We start from the raw sequence: 21,402 nt of genomic DNA, 5'->3' as shown, positions 1-21,402 counted from the left end.
GTGTGCTGGAGGACTGTCCCGGCGGTGTGAAGTCTGGTTTTTTAGCAGCAGAAGAAGAAGCGGCTGTGGTGGGCGGAGCCTCGGCTGACCCGGCGGCGTTCTGAGCTTCAGACTCGTCGTCGAGCGTCTTCAGGTGAACTTCTTCTTGGTGGCGGTGAAACGCTCCATGTACTGAACACACGGGGGGGCACAAAGCATCACTGTTACCATGGTAACCAGAGTACACCACCATAGTAACCATGGTAAATTACCATGGTAACCAGGGTACCCTCAGCTGTACTCTGTAATTTGCTAATAGAAGCTAGAGAAATTGTTAGCCTAGCTTAGCACAGAGAGTGGCAGCAGAGGGAAACTGTTAGCCTAGCTTAGCACACAGAGTGGCAGCAGAGGGAAACTGTTAGCCTAGCTTAGCACACAGACCTTGTCGTAGCCCTGCAGGTCTCGGAGCCGCTTCACCTCGAACAGGTTTCCCTCCACAGAGAACAGACACACCTGAGAGTCCAGCAGGACGGACTCAGGGACCGCCGACAGCTCCAGGCAGTTCTCCTCCAGTCGCAGGACCTTCAGACGGGGGCACCGGGAGACCTCCGCTGCCAGGACTGAGATCTGAGGGGGACATGACAAATTCAGACAATTTCCTTAATCGATAGTCAGCTGCATTAACAATCGATTATCCATTAATCATCTATCATTAATGACGTCCGCTGGATGTTTTTACATATTTAAATCATTTTAACTACTGATGAGAAACAACACAAAGTGATTTCCTGTCTGTCTCTGATTGGTCGACAAAATCCAAAGTATGAACCAGAATAACAACTAACTATTAATCAACCTGGTTCGGGGTCTGGTACCTGGTTCTGGTTCAGGTTGATCTCGATGGCCTGCAGCTCGGACACGTCTGCGGGGACGCTCTGGATCTGGTTCCGGGACAGGTCCAGCAGGTCCAGGTGCCTCAGGGCTCCCAGTCCAGACGGGAACTCTGAGATTTGGTTCCCGGACAGGCGGAGGGTCCGCAGGGCTCGGAGCTGGACCAATGAGGGCGGCAGCTGCTGGATCCGGTTCCCATTCAGACTCAGAGTCTCCAGCTTCTTCAGGTTTCCGATCTCAGGGGGGATGCTGGCTGGGACAGGAAGCAATGATAAACTTCACAATAAAGCTCCAACAGGGAGTTAACACAGGGACACTGGCTGCGACAGGAAGTGTGAAAATAAATCTCCATGTGGACATTAACACGGGAAACTTCAAAATAAAGCTCAATACGTCACAGACTGTATAAACTAATGGACGTAGTCACGGTGACGTCACCTCTTGATTTGTGGACCAGAAGTGACCGTATGTGGACGAGAGGGTGGAGCTGACCCTCGCGCTAGCTGCTAACTTGGTTAGCATGGTGCACTTACAGTCTATAGTTAACTGTGATAAAGCTAATTTCACTGGTGAAAAACAGACATAAAACCATTAAAACTAAATGTTCTCACAGTAGAAACTGAACATCGAGTCTTTAGAGGATCTTTCACTTCAACAAACACTGAACGAGAAATGTTTTAATTAACCTTAATGAACTGAAAACACACTGAAACAGTGACGCTACACCTACACAATCTGTTACGCCATGGTTACGTTACCTAACCAACAGTGTTGCCATGGTAGCGACTTGTCAATCACAAGGTAGCCCCGCCCTAAAGTATACGCTGCTTTATCATCTATTTTACTCTAAAAGGGACCAGAATTTACATAATGAACACACACACACACACACACACACACACAGACACACACACACACACACAGACACACAGACACACACACAGACACACAGACACACACACACACACACACAGACACACACACAGACACACAGACACACACACACACACACACACACACACAGACACACACACACACACACACAGACACACACACACACACAGACACACAGACACACACACACACACACACACACACACACACACACAGACACACACACACACACAGACACAGACACACACACACACAGACACACACACAGACACACAGACACAGACACAGACACACACACACACACACACACACACACACACACACACACACACAGACACACACACACACACACACAGACACACACACACACACACACACACACACACACACACAGACACACACACACACACACACAGACACAGACACACACACACACACACACAGACACACACACACACACACACAGACACACACACACACAGACACACACACACACACACACACACACACACACACACAGACACACACACACACAGACACACACACACACACACACAGACACACACACACACACACACACAGACACACACACACACACACACACACACACACACACACAGACACACACACACACACACACAGACACAGACACACACACACACACACACACACACACAGACACACACACACACACACACAGACACACACACACACACACACACACACACACACACACAGACACACACACACACACACACACACACAGACACACACACACACAGACACACACACAGACACAGACACACAGACACAGACACAGACACACACACACACACACACACACACACACACACACACACAGACACACACACACACACACACAGACACACACACACAGACACACACACACACACACACACAGACACACACACACACACACACAGACACAGACACACAGACACAGACACACACACACACACACAGACACAGACACACAGACACGCACACACACACACACACACACACGTATCACCTATGAACACAAACACACGCGCACACACACACACACACACACACACACACACACACACACACACACACACACACACACGTATCACCTATGAACACAAACACACACGCGCACACACACACACACACACACACACACACACACACACACAGACACACACACACACACACACACACACACACACACACACAGACACACACACACACACACACACACACACACAGACACACACACACACACACACACACACACACACACACACACACACACACACACACACACACACACAGACACACACAGACACACACACACACACAGACACACACACACACACACAGACACACAGACACACACACACACACACACACACACACACACACACACAGACACACACACACACACGTATCACCTGTGAACACAAACATTCCTCCATTCTGAAACAATTTGAATTTGATCACATGGTTTTTGATCAACAGTGATGCACATGAGTAGTAATTCAGTACCAACAGTAAACGGACTGTTGATGGGGGGAACAGGTACCGACAGACAGAAACACGTCGGCCTGTTTGAACAACGTAACGACAGAAACTAATCAGATCGATCGGAGAGCAGCTACAGTCGCTGCTGATGTCGTCTTCCAGACACGTTTTCACCACATTTGTTCACATTTAGTTAAATAGTCTCTAATAAAAGTCTGCTGAACTTTCTCAGCTTCACAGATTCTGTGTTTTGTTTATTTATCAGTTATTTTTCACACACTGACTGTTTATGGTTGAATGTATCACGTGTGATTTACAAAAAGGAACACATGGTTTTATAAACCTGATTTGTTTATGGGTGCATCCGAGGCAGCGTATATATATTATATTATATTATATTATATTATATTATATTATATATGTCTCCTGATCATGTGAGGACTGAAGTCAAACACTCACTGAGTCTGTTGGCGTTGAGCGTCAGACTCTTGAGCTGCAGGAAGTTTCCGATGGCAGCAGGAAGAACTTCGATCTTGTTCCCTGACAAATCCACCGTCCGCAGGTTAGAGGTGAGACGCTGCAGCTCCTCCGGGAACTAAAACACCCAGAAACAGACCATCGACTCGTCATAACTGATATATATATATACATATGTATACATATATACTATATATATATACACACACACACATATATACTCTATATCTCAGCTGTTCAGTATCAACACAGAGACGATCAGCTGAGTCTCACCTCCAGCAGGCCTTTCCCCGTCAGCTGGAACACTCCGGTCTTCTGGGAGGTTTCCAGGTGAGACTTCAGGGCGCTGTTCCCCATCTGGACCTCCAATCAGGACCCGTCTACCTGTTTAGCAGTCTGTGATCTGACCTCCCTGCAGGTAAACAGGTGAAGCTCCTCTCTGTTAACCTGCAGCAGAATAAATCCACCTGACATAAAGCTCAGTGATTCATATCCAAACAGGAAGTGGTCAGGATCAGCTGCTCCTTCTTCTTCTGCAGTGTTATGAGATCAGGCTGCTCCTTCTTCTTCTATAGTGTTAATGAGATCAGCTGCTCCTTCTTCTTCTGTGGAGTTAATAAGATCAGCTGGTGAATCCCTGCAGGACACAAACAACAACATGCTAAAGGCTAACTGCTAGCTGCACCCGCTGCTTATCTACGTGTCACCTAAGAAGTCAGACACATGTTGAACCCAAACTGACCGCACAAACATCCCGACAGGACAAACTACACGCAGCGACGTCTACGGAAAGCCTAACAGACGTCACACTGGATCATGTTTAGGGTGTGAGAGCTGTTAGCTCAGAGACGTTAGCCTGTTAGCCCGTTAGCCTATTAGCCTGCAGCTCAGCTAACGGGGCGGTTTTACTTACGTCACAGCATAGGGATGTTAAAACGGCGCCTTTAACTTCCAGAAACCTTTAAAACTGCGTCTGATGACAAGTGTAAAAACATCAGAAAGTTAAAGTAGAAGTTTGAAGCTGAAGAGCAGCCGCCGGGACCCCGCTGCGTCAGCCAATAGGAACACAGGAGCGAGAGACGTCACTGTGGGCATGCGCACTAGCAGGGGCGTTAACTCTTTGTAAAACAAAAAAACTTTGTTTTATTGTTTAATGAATACTAATACTACTACTACTATTACTAAAAATAATAATCCAGTAGCAGGAACAGAAAATACGTGAAAACATGAAAATAAAAAACTAATCAGTTCAATAATGTTCTTTTCTTTTAATGTAGCTTTTTATTGGAAGCCACTGGATTTATAAAAGACAATTACAAATACTTTGAGCCTGTTATGACAGATTTATATAACAACAAAATGAAGTACTCTTCTCAAAAAGTTCACTTGCATATAACACTGCTGCTATGCTCGTCAAAAACCAGATCCTAAATATCACCATGCAGGGCTGCTGCACTCACACAGAAAACATCTGGACAGACCCGAAGATTCCTACAAGTGAAACAACAGTTTACAACAAGTTCAACATTTATGGCAAAGAAGCAAGACTGTTGACCTCAGAAGGCTTTTCTATTGTATTGTGTAAACTGCTCAGTGACCCCTTGTTCCCTCTGTAGAGACACCTGAAATAATTATGTTTTTCCACTAATTTATTCTTGTTTATGCTGTAATTTGTTATCCATCTGTACTGTAGTTTTCTCAGTTAATTACAGTATATATCTATATCTATCTATCTATCTATCTATATATATATATATACAGTGTATTTCTGCTATGATGGACTTAAGAATCCAGGTCCTTTAAGGTTAAAGAAGCAAACTTGAGAGCAGAATGAAACATAATCTTTATTTTATTAAGCCTAACAGCAGTGTGAGTGGGCTGAATATCCCACTCAAATCCCGTTAATCTCTGCACACAGATGTGCAGGCACAGCTGTCTCCATGTTAGTGATGGAGTGGCAGCTGAAACCGGAAATAAGGAAACGTGATGTTATGATGATGCTGAACAGCATCACAGTCTGTCCCTCATCTGCCAAAAATCACAATTGCAGTTGTTCATGTTTGTTTGTTTGTTTGTTTATTGAACAAACTGTGAAGCATGGAGCAGATATTAACTGCAAACAGGAAGTCTGACAGTTTCCAGATCCGTTAATATGTTGTCAGTCTTGTTGAAAAGGTCAAAGTTGGACAAAGGACAGAAATTCTTAATGAGCAAAGCAGCAAACAGTGAGACACTGAGTGACTGTTGTTTGAAGGTCCAGTCAAAACGTCTCGTTACGGTTCAGAAACAGTTTCAAATGGAAGTTGTGCAACATGTCCCAGCAACATGTAGTTACTACGCATTCAGCTTTTCTATGAAAGTTCATGTACACAGTGAACATTATCTTGGTTAATATGCATCATTCTGACAGAAACACACTGAATCAATATTGACATGTGACAGTATTTTAATTGGATAAACAACAGAAAAAGATGATTATCAAAAGTACAGCTTCTTGTAGATAAATAACAGTTTGAGTTCTTAACTCTTTTAATACCATCTGATGCAGGTTTCTCCAGTTTCCAGGTGCTGCAGGCTAATGCTAATGCTAATGCTAACTCGAGGATGTAAACAGTCCTCGTCTGAACTCTGTGAGGAAAACAGGCTCTAAATCACTGAACTCTTCATCAACATAAACGCCAACACAAAAGCAAAGTGACCCAGCAGCTTTATTTCTGCTGTTTCTGGCCTCATCGAGCTCAGCTGTCAACCCTGCTGAACTGTGAGTATTCTTGTGAGACAGAGTGATGATGGTCTGTTCAGATTAAACATGAATGACCAAAAATATGAAGATACGTGACTCAATAATAAACCCTTCATAACTTTTATTAACCCGGTTGAAGCCCACAGCGTTGCTTTGCTATTAAAAAGGCATTAAGGACGTCCTGCTCTCAACCATTAATGAATAAACATCAAAGTTTTTATATGAAATACATAAAACAGCCATAGACGTGTTGCTCAGCGAAACTTTGAGAAGTATTTGAAGTGTTTTTGAAGTCAGGTCCAGGTGGAGCTTTATTGAATGTGGAAAGGACGACATCCTGTGACGTCTGCTCACAAGTTTATGTGAGTATTGTGAATATTCATTAGAGGGAGAAATGGACACTTACACATGAATTTATATATATATATTCCAAATAAGTGCACATGTCCACTAAAAAGCTATTTGACTTGAGTTTCATGATTTATTTCATGTGCATGTTGGTTTTTGGCAACCAGAACCATTTTTGGTGGGACACGACACCAACGTCCGAACAGTTTTACAAACCGGCGTCTCTGCGCATGTTTAACCGTTAATATTATGAGGCTTTAACAGCTGGATTGTTTGAAACACCTGCATATCCCCAAATCTACACACGTGTACAGGTTTTATTATTTCATCGGTTAACTGTATTATTTCCCCAGTAAGCGTCTCATTAAAGTTGAATTGAACTTATTTGCATTGAGACATGGCTAACGCTGGCACATTTATACAGATATGTTGGTCAGTGCCTGTCTGTGAATATAAATCAATAAATGAAAACCATTTTCGCTGTAAAATAGTCCGCTTTATTCCTGTTTGCCAGATGGCGGGAATGTAACGTGGATAAATACTACAGTACCCGTGAGCCTCAGCAGCCGTTGCTATAGCGACCAGGCCAGTCGCAGGCGCGAATCAGAACGCTTATTCAACAAAGATGAGTCGTTGAGTCCTTTCACAGTCTATGGTTAAAACTATCTGGTAGTTTATTCCGTTTATATCATCCAGGACAGCACAAAGAGACAGAGGCCGCCGAGTTACAGCTTCCAGACGCCGCGGAGGACGAACTCTGAGCGGGAGCGGGTCAAACTCCAGATGGCGGTTAACAGCTTCGCATTGTGAACATCACGCAGCTAACGTCAGGTCCGCAACTTACACATTTTACCCTTTTTCCAGTCTGCATGCTAAGCTAAACACCAGCGGTGGAAGAAGCATTTAAATACTTCCAATACAACAACTTTAAAGTCCATTAAAGTAAAAGTCCTGCATGAAAAAATACACAATATTATGAGTTTGATGTAGTTAAAGTATCGCAGTAAAAGTACATAAGTATTATGACGTTAGGACATATCAACCCCGTCCTCCCAACAACAACAAGGTTTATAATTGGACACACAGCTTTACACACCTGACCTGAAGAAGCCTCAGGTGAGTCTGGTTCTACTTCACACGTTTCCTCTTCCGTCAGCAGAGGAATCAGGTTAAACCAGTGGGCCAGTTTCTACCAGCACGGCTTACTGGGGGACCGGTCTGGTACATCCTAACATGTTGTTAATATGTTTTGTCACTTTATTTCTCCTTTAATTCATTCAAGAATAAAATTGGTTAATAGAACAGTTTGTTGTTGGTTTGTTCTAACAGAGTGACAGCAGTTCATGATTATACCTGTCACATGACGAGAACAGAAATGTCATTGATAACTTATCCTCAGCGGGCTGCATCATCACTTCAGTTCTGTTACTGACACAGATCTGTTCTGCTCACATCAGCCACATGATGTTATTTACCTTTATTGTTTTTCATCTGGTGAGATTCTAAGATGTTAACAGCTCATCTTTATAAGGACGTGTTTGCATCATTGTCTGCTGTAGATTTATGAAGAATTATGTAAAAGAAACTTCAGCTTTTGTTACGGGGCCAAATATTTTTAATGGAGGGCCAGATTTGGCCTGCGGGCCACTATTTTCCTACCACTGCCTCACATCTGATCGAGCATGTCCTGAGCACTGTTGAACCCTTTGCACTGTGGGTGTAATGAACATGGCGGCATACAGGCGCCGCTGGGCTTTAGTGCCCACTCACACTGGAATGTGTCACAGCAAACAGCAAAGCATATGTTCGGTTTGTGGTGATTTGTGTCTGTTCATCTAGATCCTGCAGGTGAAATGGGTTCACCTGGTGGCCCTAAAGTCTGTGGCTCAGCCTCCATCCACATGCGGAGATCCCAGCTTCTTTACCAGCGGTTTCTGACCGATGCCGCCGCTGGCCTCACTTTCTCCCATGACATAATGGCGGAGCTCGATGCAGACAGCACCTCCTACAGCCAAGCCGACTTCCGGCAGTTATTCAGGCCCACGGGAGTCCTGGAACCAGCCGCCAAGAGGACGACACAAGACAGGAAACTTTCTAGATTGCCTCCAAGGCCAAAGAACCCACAGGTTCTGCCGAGGTTACTGGGATTCAGAGGGTTACTGCAGTCTGTGGATCGTTCGCCTCCTCGGCCGCAGGGCGTACAGCTGCTGCAGAGCTCCAGCACGGGAAACAGGGGGACAGCAGTCACTGGTGATAACCACTATGTGGAGGAGGCTTCAGGTTCAGGCAAACCCGTCCAAAAGGTGGCTCACCAGAGTCATGACCAGATCACCTCAGATGACTCAAAGTACCACATTAACCAGCAGAGGAGGTCCTCCCCAGCCCCGGACACAATGACCACACACGCCAACAAGAGTAAGTTAGGCTGAAGTCAGTGTGATTTATGAATGCAGATGCAGTTTCAGAGAGAGTTACCACGGAGACTGGACCTGCACCCCCACAGGTTTACAGCCTCTGTTCTCAGTATAGTCTGCAGTTTAATGGTAAAAGACTTGAAGCTTTTCATACTAAAGCTCTCCTGTGTTACACTAAAAAGCACCTAAAATATAAATCTAATGTAAACTTTTCACGTGTGTGTGTGTGTGTGTGTGTGTGTGTGTGTGTGCACTCATCCTCCAGCCCAGACTGTTGGGACTGTGTTGGCTGTTGATCAGGAGCGTTCGTCCTCGGTGGTGGATGACGCCGTGTGGAGAGACCAGATAGCGGCCGCTGACTGCCGACCCGACTCCCGTGTCCTCAACAACACTGTCCTGCAAGGTACCACCGTTCTCTAACTGCTGCTTGTTTGCCTGATAATCAGACTGAATCGCCATTTGATTTGATATAGTTCCGGTTGTTCTGCAGACGTGTGTCCTCAGCTCTCTGTTTGCTATATGCTTTGTGCTTTTTTTCTTTCATTTTCTAATTTCCTAAATATTCTTCCAAAGAGAGCTATTAACGAAAACATCTATTGTGGAATTACAGAACAGAACAAAAGTTTACTTTCAGGACAAGGGAACATTTCAGAACCCTACAGGACTTAGCTACTAGCTTAGCCTAGCATAGCCTAGCTTAGAATACAAAGCTTCTCCGAACAGCTAAAGACAATGTAAAAGCTATGTCTCTAAACTCAGCAAAACTGAGAGATTGAACTGATTGAGAGGATAACACGGCTTGAAAAGAAGATTGAAGTGCTGACAATTTCAATATATTTTGGAACTGTAAAGACTTTAAACCTGATGGAGTTCATCCACACATCACATCATGCCCTTGGGATGCTAAACCCAAACGAGACTGTGTGGATAAGCGTGAAGGACAGCACACACGGGCAACTACACCATCATTTGTTATATGATGGTTAATCCTGAACGGAGACCTGAACATTCATATTAATAAAAAGAATGACTCCAAAGCTGTGGAACTAATGAATATACTGGACAGCTTTGAACTCACCCAACATGTAAATGAAGCCCCTCATCACCATGGTAACACTCTAGATTTAATAATAACAAAAGGGTTAAACATTGATAATGTCTCAGTATTTGAAATTACTGTGTGTTCTTTGATGCCAACGTAACCTTAACAAAGACTAAAAGTGAACGATGGAGCACACTACTAACAGGGAAGCAGCTCGCTGGATATTTTTAAAAGAAAACTAAAAACTTATTTCTTCACTTTAACCTTTAACTGGCTACGACTTTAATGATACAGCCGGAAATTCTTTTTTGCATTCTGATTCTTTTAAAATGTTGTATTTTATTTGATTTGATATATTCCATTTGTTCTATTTTTAATGCTATTTTTCTTTCAGTGGGTTTTTATCTTCCATCTTATCTTGTTATGCATGCTATGTATTCTATTTTACAATATTACAATATGATTATTTTTATTATTTGGTTTTACCCCCCCCCCCCCCCCAAAAATTGTACTTGTTAGCAGCCTGTACTAACATGTCCTACGCTGCAGATACCTGTCCATCAAGTTAGTCTGTTTTAACCAGTGTAATATCCGACTCACTCATAACTGACACTGGAGTTCTTTCAACCAGCTGGTGGTGTTGTGTTGCAGACTCTGTAAGTTCGGATGCTGATGGTTGGATGGCTGCACAGTGTTTAGCCCTGGATGGAGACGACAGTAGGGTGGTCATCCAGAGAATTTTAGCACAACTCTTCCTCTGCCAGGACCAGCCAGACTCCCAGGACCATCTCCCTGGCCCCCAGGATCATCTCCCTGGCCCCCAGGACCATCTCCCTGGCTCCCGGGACCAACTCCCTGACACCCAGAACCAACTCCCTGACACCAAGGACCAACTCCCTGACACCAAGGACCAACTCCCTGACCCCCAGGACCAACTCCCTGACCCCCAGGACCAACTCCCTGACACCAAGGACCAACTCCCTGACACCAAGGACCAACTCCCTGACCCCCAGGACCAACTCCCTGACACCAAGGACCAACTCCCTGACACCAAGGACCAACTCCCTGACCCCCAGGACCAACTCCCTGACCCCCAGGACCAACTCCCTGACACCAAGGACCAACTCCCTGACACCAAGGACCAACTCCCTGACCCCCAGGACCAACTCCCTGACACCAAGGACCAACTCCCTGACACCAAGGACCAACTCCCTGACCCCCAGGACCAACTCCCTGACACCCAGGACCAACTCCCTGACACCCAGCTGGTGGTGTCACTGCTTACCCACTTCACCAGCGAGACGGTTAGAGTCAACTCCTTGGCTAGGCTACTAACTCATTGTCTCATCAGTTTTCAGTGCCTGTTTCTGTAAATGTGTTTACCTGTCTGCCTGATTTGTAAATGTACATTCTGTCATATAAGCCATGATTTGGTTTTTAATGCTGATTAAATGAGTCTCATATCTAATATTCATTGTATCAAAAACAAGAAAAACTATGGGTTTCCTTCAGTGATCCCACTAACATGACCAAACTAGTTCCCCCTCTTAACTTTCGTATTTAGACTCTTGTGCGTTCCCTGCTGGCAGAGCATCTGAACCGTTCTGAATATAGAACCAGACTGTTGGCCTGTAACACTCTATCAGGCCTCAAGTGGCCCATCAATAAGGTAAAGAGCCTGCTGTTACTTATCATGGTTGATGAAGTAAGGAAATAACTATAGCAGCTTCTCTCTGGCCGGTGAAAACTGTGCATCTGTTGTGTTTTGTAACAGGATGTTGTGCACAAACTGACCCACTTGATGTGTAACGACCAAAGCTACCTGGTGTGCCTCGCCGCTGCGGAGACGCTTATGACTCTGGGAAAGGTGCAGGACGTTCACAATGAATTAAGGTACCAAACTGTACCAGACAGTAAACAACACACACACAACATTCAAAGTATTTATCCATTCATACATTTACAGTCAGTCCATGCTGGGAGATGTTGTCCTGTGGTTCCTCCCAGCTGGTGACATACAGAACATCTTCCAGACCAGATGCTCCTCACCAGGAGCCTGAACCACCACCGCTGGCTCCTCTAAAATTCAATTTAACCAGAATAAAAAGTGCAGGTGTGATTAGGGATGGGTATCATTAGGATACTGATACTGCTTATCAATACTGGTACTTATCAGTACTCTCATTGATACTACTCTCCATAACTTGGTGCAAAAAATAAAGACATAAAAAGATGAGATGAGTGAGGACGTAACGCTGGTGCAGCAGCAAATACGCTGCACTGTTTCATTTATAGAGTTGTGTTTCTAAGTGTTTCATGAGGTTGCTGGTTTTACCCACTTTACACATAACTACGTTTTTACTTTCCATTTTACATTTTATATTCCATTTAACTGCATTTTCATTAAATTTGGTAAAGTGAGTTCACACTGCTGAACAGCCATGATGACTGGAGAGCACAGATGTAAACTCACAGTAACACATCAAACATAATCACCCGACGCCGGCAGCTTCATCATCATCATGGAAGAGTGAATTAACGTTACATGAATACTGATCCAGGAGCTTATCAATATGCAACTGCAATCGATAATTAAGACCACCAGCATGCTGCTGTAACCCAGAGCTACACATACTGTAGTAAAACTTTATATAAGCAGCATTCTGATAGTTTAAATTAATGGACTGAGGTTCATCTTACAATCTGGTTTCAGGATGTAAATCACCAGCATTTGAAAGAGTCTGAACTGCTGAGACGGACTTTTGACCGTTGAGGTTTGAAGCCAGCATGACTGATGGGAGGCTGAAGCTTCTCACCTCTTACTGCTCAGTCTCATCAAAGGCAGAATCTCAGATACATTATGGTCTACAAACCAGGGCTGATTTTAATGATCAGATAATTCTTATGGAGAAATGTGATATCAGCTTAATCAACATATTTATTAACATGATGAAAATAAGGACAACAGGAAACTGGTTTCTACATTATACTCAAGTATTCAATCCATTAAGAAACATTCAACAAAGGTTTGATTGAAATGGGAGAAAGAATCTGGACTCGTCATCTCAGAGGAAGACTGGATGAAGATGTGCTCTGTGTCTACCTCCACCAGCTCAGGTCTGGATCTGGTTGGATGTTTTATAAGCTCAAAGTTAAAATGTGTTTAGACAGGTGGGGGGGGGGGGGGGGTGTATGTAAGAACAGCTGGCAGATTTATAACATACTCTGAGGCTGTCCAGCTGTTCGGTCATACCGGTAATACAGAACCTTTATGGTGACGGAGTTGACTCACTCATGTTTGTACATTTAGCAAATTACACCAATAAAAGATGAAAAAGTCACAGCTACAGTTGAGACAGTTTTATTGCTGCCTGGTAGCAGCTTGATCCACTCATCAATCCACTCCTCCTGATTCTGGAGGAGTGGCTGCACTGGGAGTGAGCTCCTGATTACATCTCAAACTTGGACCCAAAAAAGTGGAACATTTTGCAAATTAACACTCAGAAATCTTCAGAAAGGACTTTATAGAAGAAGTAATAGAATTGATCAGCAAGAACAGAAGAGAAAACATCATCTTTGAATATATTTTTCAAATAAAAACAACTAGCTAGCTGTCAACTGCTAACTGCTACCTGCTGTTACCAATATTCCAAAGGAGATACGGCACTAAAGAAGCTGACAGAAGAGGGTTTTTTTTGTTTTGTTTTTAAACAAGAAGAAAACTGAATGCTGGTAATGTAATCCACACATGCTGCAGCCTTTCTATGCACCCTGGACTCAAGAAACAATGGCATATGACTGGGAGTCACTCACTGGGATGGGGAGATGGTCAGCTCATCCCCCTGCCGACTCTGCTACCAGGCCAGTCCAGGTTTTCAAATGTAAACATCAGTTTAAACATCAAGTAAGACCATCTGTACATCCATCTCAACATCGAAGGAAACGGTCCTGGCCACATAGATCTTCTGGGGTTCCTAACCGCCCGGATGGCGGACTTTTCTCCCCGCTGAGGTCGAGAGGAAGTTCCAGATTCACCGGGCCGGTGCTGAGGGGCTTAAGAGGAGCTTCTACCCTCTGGCCACTGGGATCCTGGATGGGATTGCTACATAGGACTGTCCTCCGAGGCTGTTTATCGTACCACAGAGCATGCCTGTCAAAAACTGCGTCAAGTTCAAAGCAGTGTTACATCAGCAAAAACACCTGGGCTGTGTTTCATGGAGTGCTTTTTGGACCACTGTTGGTACTCATTGCTGTATTGCCTGTACGTGTCTGTCTGGCCAGAGCAGTCAACATTGATGGAAAACAACCGGGACACCGAGTGATTGAGCTTGGGACAAATGCTGGCTCATGGCCAGTTGACGCTCTTACATAACTTACTGGGATATTTTGCAATCTATTCCTCTGTCCTGCGGCACGGGCGAGCCCAGGTACCAGAGCCAATCACTGATCCAGTGGACCGGTCATCTGCCACCCTATTTCAGAGAACAGCAGGTCTCCTCTTCATGCTGATCCTGCTCTCCAGAGATGTTCAGCTAAATCCTGGACCAGTGACCCCTGGAGTGCTGCAGAACTTCGATGCTGATTTGTGCCCGAGTGTGTCTGGGACTCCTTTGGTGCCAGTGATGAATGAGCAGCAGCTTCCTGAGCCGGGCTTCTCCTTTAACAGACCAAACTTTAACACCAGGCATGATGTCTCCATGAATAACTTTTCACTACTGGGCTGTGGAAACCTTGATGGGTCCAGTGTCTCTCTCACAAAACCTGCTGCTGACACCACTGCATGTTGAAACCCTGCAGTGAGGAGGCAGAGGTTATTCTAAACCTTCCAAACTGTCAATCATGCAAAAGTCTTATGGGACCCGAAGCTGAAACCGAGGAGGCTATTCGGTGGACATTTTAACATCAGAAGCTTTACTGCAATCAGCTAAATCTGGACTTTCTCTGTCTGACTGAAACATGGTTTCATGTGTTCACAGTGTATTAATGATCTCCCTCAACAGTGTCATGATGCAGAACTACAAATGTATGCAGATGACACCGTTGTGTACACACATGCAACAGCTGAGTTAGCTGCTGCTAAGCTAACAATTGCATTGGAAAGGATCACACATTGGCTTGATCAATAATGTCTGAGTCTAAATGTAAACAAGACAAAGGGTATGTTTCTCTGTAAGACTATGGTACAACCTCCTAACGCTGATATTCTCATCAAAGGTGAAAAAATTGACATAGTTACTGATTTTAAATATCTTGGTGTGACACTGGATCCAAATTTGAACTTTAAGAAACATGTTTAAAAAAACGGTTAAAAACATAAAGTACAACTTAGCAAATTTTAGACATATTAGAAACTGTCTGTCTTTGGACGCAGCAGATATTTATGCAGCTGTGATTCTTTCCTATATGTCTTATTGCATCACATGTTGGGGGCAGGCTGGAGAAACAGTACTTATACAAACAAACTCTAAAAACTCTGGACAAAAAGCCAATTCATTTCCATCACTGTAGGCTTCTGGAGAAATACAATTTACTGAGCTTTGAGAAATTAAGATAATTCTCAAATTTGTGTCTAGTTTATAAATGTTAAATGGTTTGTCCTCCTCCACTATGTGACTTTGTGTTCACTCGCTCAGTAAGTTCTGTTAGATCCTCCAGAATATCCTCTATACATGATTGGACCATTTCATCACACTGTATTAGACAGTCAGCTTTCTCTGTGAAAACCACGACTCAGTGGAACGTTTACCTGATGATATGAAGAACTGCAGTTCAATCAATACATTCAAATTAAAAAATCTACTAAAGACCAATCAGCTGTGTGACCACTGAGTCTAAACTCCATCTATGGTCGTCTCATTAGTGCAGGTCGTCTTGCTTTTAATGTGACAAGTTTACATTATTCATTTCTAATTGACATTGTGGGTGTATGTGATGTGCTGTTGTGTGTAGCTTTGTATTTTGTATTTTGTATTTTGTTTGTTGTGTTCTCTGTGTTTGTTGTTTGTTGTTGTGCTGTTGTATGTTTTGATTGTTGGGGACTGTGGATGTAAATTAGCGTTGAGCTAACTCCGTTGCAGTGCATCTTTAATGTTTAAAACTGCACACTGTCCTAATCAGTAAATCAAATCAATGAAAGTATTTGATTATTTCAGACAATCAGCTGGTAACCAGCAATTAAAGTAAAGCTTCTCTTAAAGTCAGCAGCTTTGTCTCCTCTGATCCATATTTCCATTTGCCAGCCTTGCGTTATAAACAGCTGTGCATACATTTATCTCTGATCTCTGCCGGTGGTTGCAGGTTGAAGCTGGAGGAGCCGCGAGGACTCCAGAGCAGAATTGAAGCTCTGGATCTCATCAGCCGCCTGAAGATCACAACAGCAAAGCTGCTCGAGCCCGTTGTGTCCTGCCTCAGTGACGAGGTCGTTACTGTCCGAAAGCAGGCCTGCGTGACGGCTGCGTCTCTGCTGCTGAAGGATGAGATGGTGAGAAAGGAGGTGAAGGAGTTGTTGAAGATGTTTATGAGGCTGTAAGATGTTTACAGCACAGACAGGTAAAGCTTTGTTTACCTTGATGACGTTTGCACTTCCTGCCATCTGCAGCTCTGCATCATCAGCTCACCTCTTCATGTCCCTCCCTGCAATATTTCAATCTGACCAGAATATGTCCATCTGTTGTCTAGATAATAGCACTGCTAAAAAAAAAAGCTCTGCTAACTTGATAATAACACTAATACGCTACATTTTCTATAGCTGCCTCACAACAAAAGCATCCGGCTGGTTCACAGGTGGCAACGTTTCAACACAGCTGTGACGGCTGCTGCAGAGCAGTTAGTGAACAGTAATATAAGGGCTGATAAAGTGTCAGCATGGAGCCGTTAATACTGCAGAATAACTGTACAGAGAAACACTGAGCCGGACAGGAAGTCAGGCACAGGAAGTGCATAGAGCATCCTGTCAATGTTCAAAATAAAACACCCTGATCGTATATCACATCACTACAACAACATTACGTTATAACCGGTGGCCTGAAGACAACTAATCAGAGGATGTTTGTCTCCGTGATGACGATGACGAGAGGTTACATATTCCACCACTGCTGCCATGACTTCCTGTCCAGGAGGAGGTGCAGCTCTCTTCTGCTCCTGTAGAGCTGTTCAGTCCACCGCAGAGGTTACTGAGGAGTGTTCCTCATTTTTAAAACGGACCTCAACTTTGTTCTTGTTCTGTTAAAAGAATCTGAGCCAATCACGGAGCTGCTCATTCGATCAGCTTGTTTATCGTCCGTTTGTCCTCCGCTGTAACACACAGAGTCAGAAAGACTCAAACCCTTCGTTTATCAGAGGACGCCGGACTCTGTGGCGTCTGAATGACATCAGCGGCTGTTCTGTGTGATGCAGGTTGTGAGACGACTGCTGGAGCTGGTGGAGGACGACCCGGCACAGGAGGTCCGGCTGTCTGCCATCAACGGTGCATAAATCTATCATATCTCACATAATAAAACTGTTTATAAAACTAAATACTGTTGAAAACATTCAGATGTTGTAAAAGTCTTAAAATGACAGTAAACAGTCTGATGGATAACGTGAAAACCTGACGTCAGCTGGTGAACGTGTGCTGTTCTCGCAGCTGTGGGTGCGCTGGGTTTGTCAGCAGCGGGCGTGCAGGAGACGCTGCTGCGCTGCGTGGAGACAGAGGAGGAGGCGGAGCTGCAGCTCGCCGCCCGCCAGCTGCTGCACAGCTCACAGCAGCCTTCAGACGAGCTGCAGGGCGACGATCAGCCCAGCGGACGCAGGTCTGAACCTCACTGTGTGTTTGTTTACAACCATAAACATCTCACATAATAACATAAAACATTTTGGGACGTTTTCTGTGTTCCTGCAGGTTGATGAAGGAGGAGGAAGAGGAACACCGCGACACTCTGTTCAGTCTGCAGGTTGATTTATACACAGTAATGTGTAGAATTATTGAAATTGTTGGAATTATTATTTTTGTTGTGAATGATTGTGCAGTGATGACATCATTCTGCAGCTTTAGGCTCCAGTGAGTCAAACTAACCTGCAGGTTGTGTTGCAGATGAAGCGTCAGTGTGAGCTGCGACTGCTCACAGAGAAAGTGTTGCTGTTGGAGAAGCTGCAGGATCAAAGTTGTCCAGGACGCCGTCTGCAGCGCGCCACGCTGGCCCTGCTGCTGACTCAGCGATACAGACAGACAGACGGTACTGATGACAACAACGCAGCCGTTCACTGCTGACACTGAACATTCATCCGTCTGTTTAATAAAGCTTCTCTTTTCTAGATGCTCGTTTTCTTCCATATTTGTTGACTTGAATCTAAATCTCTTAAAAAAGTATGTGGAGGATCTGGAGCTGCAGAGAAGAACCGAGAGTCGATATATTGATCTGAACTAATCCTTTCACAACATTTGGAAAAAACTGTTTTTCAACAAGGTGAATTAAAGCAGACAGAACAGAGCTGACGTATGTAGTCCGGGTCACATTTCAGATGTCAGAACCGGATCTGATGAAGTTCTGTCCGAACATCAGAAACTAAATGTTTTTATTGTTGTTTATCAGCTTCAGTCAAAGATGAAAAGCTGATGAAGGGAGACATGATGTTGTTTCACTTTGGAGATAAGAGTATATTTTAATACTAGTGTTGCACTCGGTCATTCTGACAGCAGTGACGCTATAGGGTAACCATGGTAACCATGGTTGACCCTGGAGACGCCCACCGTCTCACTGAGGCCAAGCGGCCCCAGCTGGACAGGAAGTACGGAACGGTTGACCTGACTGATCTCCAGGGAGGAGCGGTGGCTCCACTTGTTGGACATGAGGGTCTGTGGAGTCCCTGATCTTCATCCAGGACCTTCAACACCTTCAGTGTTGCAGCAGGATGTTTGCACCTGGAAAACATCGACATTATTTGATTTATTTGATTTGATACATTGATTGGGACAATGTGCAGTTTTAAACATTAAAGATGCACTGGAGTTAGCTTGAAGCTAATTTGCATCCGTAGTCCCCCACAATCAAAACATACAACTGCACAACAACAACTAGTACAAAGCACCATACAAAATACAAAGCTACACACAGCAGCACATCACATACACCCACAATGTCAATTAAGAATTAATAATGTAAACTAGACTCAGTGGTCACAGCTGATTGGTCTTTAGTAGATCTGGCCTTGATTGTATTGATGGACCTGCAGGTCTGGAGTTGTGGCCCCACAGAGAAAGCTGACTGTCCAGATGCAGTGTGATGAAACGGTACAGTCTTGTATAGAGGAAGTCACTGTTCATCATTCTGCAGGCTGCTGGAGCTCGTTACGTAAGAAATGTTACGCCACCTGTTACGCACTGGTCCGCTAGTTTATTCCTGGCTGTATTTCAGATGGATCAGAATCTAGATACATCTGAGACTTCCAGCATCAAGTGGGACCCAATCATTAACTGGTGTTTCACAGCCAGAGAGACGAGTGTGTTTTAAAGCAACTGGTGTGTTTAATTACCTTGTTAAAGAAACTGCTTTGCCTCAAACCTGATGGTCCCGCAAGAGGCCCAAAAAACCTTATTAGTTGTTTGTAATGTTGTATGTAGTGATGTTAGGAAACACCTCTTCATACCTTCGTCTGTGGTCTGAAAGTTTGCTCTCAAGGTTTGCAGAAGACTCATCGTTGTGAACTGGAGAAACCACAAGCTCAATAATCTGTTTTAGGTCCAACAAGACCTGCGATGCTGAATCCTGCTCAGGAATCTTAGTCCCAGTTAGAAACAGCAGCAATATTAACAAGCTCCAGTTCTCAGGGTCATTACTGCTTATTGTTCTCCTGCTTCAGAGACTTGTGGCAAAATTTGAGGCTTATTTGTTTTGTCTGCCCATTTATATGGAGACATAGAAGGAATTAATAATATCATCCACAGTGATATAGTTCTTTGATATTAACGTGAGACAATGTGCTATTTCAACAGATGCAGTGACGCCGACGCCAACAGCAGAAAAAACACTTTTACAATCAAAACTTTATTTCTGTAAACACAAATAATTCATACTGGAGGTGAACAATGTTTTCCTGTCTTTTTATAAAAAAAGCAGCAAATTGACACCACTGCTCTCTTCAATCTCTATTTATATCATATATAATAGTTGTACTCACCACAAAAACCTAAGTGTGAGGCTGATGGTGAGCCGCACCAAACACACACACACACACACACACACACACATCATGAGCGCTGATGATGGCTTAATGCTGAAACACATTCGTGAAGATAAAGATGGATTAGTGAGTGCCATTGTTCTGTTTTGTTTGTTTAGTCTTGATCACTACCATTCACCCGACACAATCTTAAGATTTGGAGTTGTGCGCCCCTGAAAACATTCAGGAGTTCAGACAGAAATCAAACTTTTAGGAATATATAATAAAGTGGGAAGAAGTTGGAAAGATGCAGTTATTAAACCTGTAATAAAACCACCAAAGGACCCGACAGTCCAACAAGCTACAGACCAACTTCACATGTTGGGAAGATAATGGAAAGATGATCAGAGACGTTCTGTACAGGAAGTGGAGGAATGTTTTTTCCTCACCGCACTGGATCCAGGAAATATTACTGGAAGCACTGGATCCAGGAAATATTACTGGAAGCACTGGATCCAGGAAATATTACTGGAAGCACTGGATCCAGGAAACGTTACTGGAAACACTGGATCCAGGAAACATTACTGGAAACACTGGATCCAGGAAACGTTACTGGAAGCACTGGATCCAGGAAACGTTACTGGAAGCACTGGATCCAGGAAACATTACTGGAAACACTGGATCCAGGAAACATTACTGGAAGCACTGGATCCAGGAAACGTTACTGGAAGCACTGGATCCAGGAAACATTACTGGAAGTACTGGATCCAGGAAACATTACTGGAAACACTGGATCCAGGAAACATTACTGGAAGCACTGGATCCAGGAAACGTTACTGGAAGCACTGGATCCAGGAAACATTACTGGAAGTACTGGATCCAGGAAACATTACTGGAAACACTGGATCCAGGAAACGTTACTGGAAACACTGAATCCAGGAACCATTACTGGAAGTACTGGATCCAGT

At 44.1% G+C, this 21,402-nt stretch overlaps 2 protein-coding genes across 4 annotated transcripts; one reads left to right on the top strand and one right to left on the bottom strand.

Moving 5' to 3' along the window:
- Nucleotides 1-6: 6 nt before the first annotated feature.
- On the bottom strand, nt 7-4,835 carry lrrc57 (leucine rich repeat containing 57). 2 transcript variants are annotated; one of them, XM_042437005.1, is made up of 6 exons: nt 4,664-4,835; nt 4,024-4,387; nt 3,733-3,868; nt 855-1,123; nt 421-606; nt 7-171 (listed from the first exon to the last, which is right to left on the bottom strand). In XM_042437005.1, exons 2-6 carry the CDS (start codon nt 4,105-4,107, stop codon nt 130-132), a joined length of 717 nt encoding a protein of 238 aa, XP_042292939.1. In that variant the 5' UTR covers nt 4,108-4,387; nt 4,664-4,835; the 3' UTR covers nt 7-129. The 2 variants fall into 2 exon arrangements, with proteins under 2 accessions (XP_042292939.1, XP_042292937.1); XM_042437003.1 differs by having other exon boundaries at nt 4,024-4,355.
- Nucleotides 4,836-7,389: 2,554 nt separating this feature from the next.
- heatr4 (HEAT repeat containing 4) lies at nt 7,390-20,356 on the top strand. Of its 2 annotated transcripts, none has more exons than XM_042437000.1 (12): nt 7,390-7,672; nt 8,681-9,256; nt 9,521-9,658; nt 10,949-11,601; nt 11,862-11,966; nt 12,072-12,190; nt 16,595-16,778; nt 17,693-17,762; nt 17,922-18,087; nt 18,177-18,228; nt 18,369-18,510; nt 20,268-20,356. In XM_042437000.1, the coding sequence occupies exons 2-12, from the start codon at nt 8,695-8,697 to the stop codon at nt 20,339-20,341; spliced, it is 2,265 nt and encodes a 754-aa protein (XP_042292934.1). In that variant the 5' UTR covers nt 7,390-7,672; nt 8,681-8,694; the 3' UTR covers nt 20,342-20,356. The 2 variants fall into 2 exon arrangements, with proteins under 2 accessions (XP_042292934.1, XP_042292935.1); XM_042437001.1 differs by lacking the exon at nt 7,390-7,672 and adding an exon at nt 7,704-7,957.
- The last annotated feature ends 1,046 nt before the right edge of the window (nt 20,357-21,402 follow it).

Source organism: Thunnus maccoyii, chromosome 16 (genome assembly GCF_910596095.1).
Source record: "Thunnus maccoyii chromosome 16, fThuMac1.1, whole genome shotgun sequence".
Classification (NCBI taxonomy): domain Eukaryota; kingdom Metazoa; phylum Chordata; class Actinopteri; order Scombriformes; family Scombridae; genus Thunnus; species Thunnus maccoyii.
The sequence above is the reverse complement of the archived record's forward strand: the minus strand, read 5'-3'. Positions and strand labels throughout refer to the sequence as shown.

What these genes read in the sequence shown, in the direction of transcription:
- lrrc57 (XM_042437005.1), bottom strand. Translation starts at nt 4,107, where the DNA reads ATGGGGAACAGCGCCCTGAAGTCTCACCTGGAAACCTCCCAGAAGACC. An exon ending in CGGGGAAAGGCCTGCTGGAG is followed by an intron (nt 3,869 to 4,023) that starts GTGAGACTCAGC and finishes TGGGTGTTTTAG; the next exon opens with TTCCCGGAGGAGCTGCAGCG. An exon ending in GCTCAACGCCAACAGACTCA is followed by an intron (nt 1,124 to 3,732) that starts GTGAGTGTTTGA and finishes TTCCTGTCCCAG; the next exon opens with CCAGCATCCCCCCTGAGATC.
- heatr4 (XM_042437000.1), top strand. Translation starts at nt 8,695, where the DNA reads ATGGGTTCACCTGGTGGCCCTAAAGTCTGTGGCTCAGCCTCCATCCAC. An exon ending in CAACAACACTGTCCTGCAAG is followed by an intron (nt 9,659 to 10,948) that starts GTACCACCGTTC and finishes GTTGTGTTGCAG; the next exon opens with ACTCTGTAAGTTCGGATGCT. An exon ending in CCCACTTCACCAGCGAGACG is followed by an intron (nt 11,602 to 11,861) that starts GTTAGAGTCAAC and finishes TTTCGTATTTAG; the next exon opens with ACTCTTGTGCGTTCCCTGCT.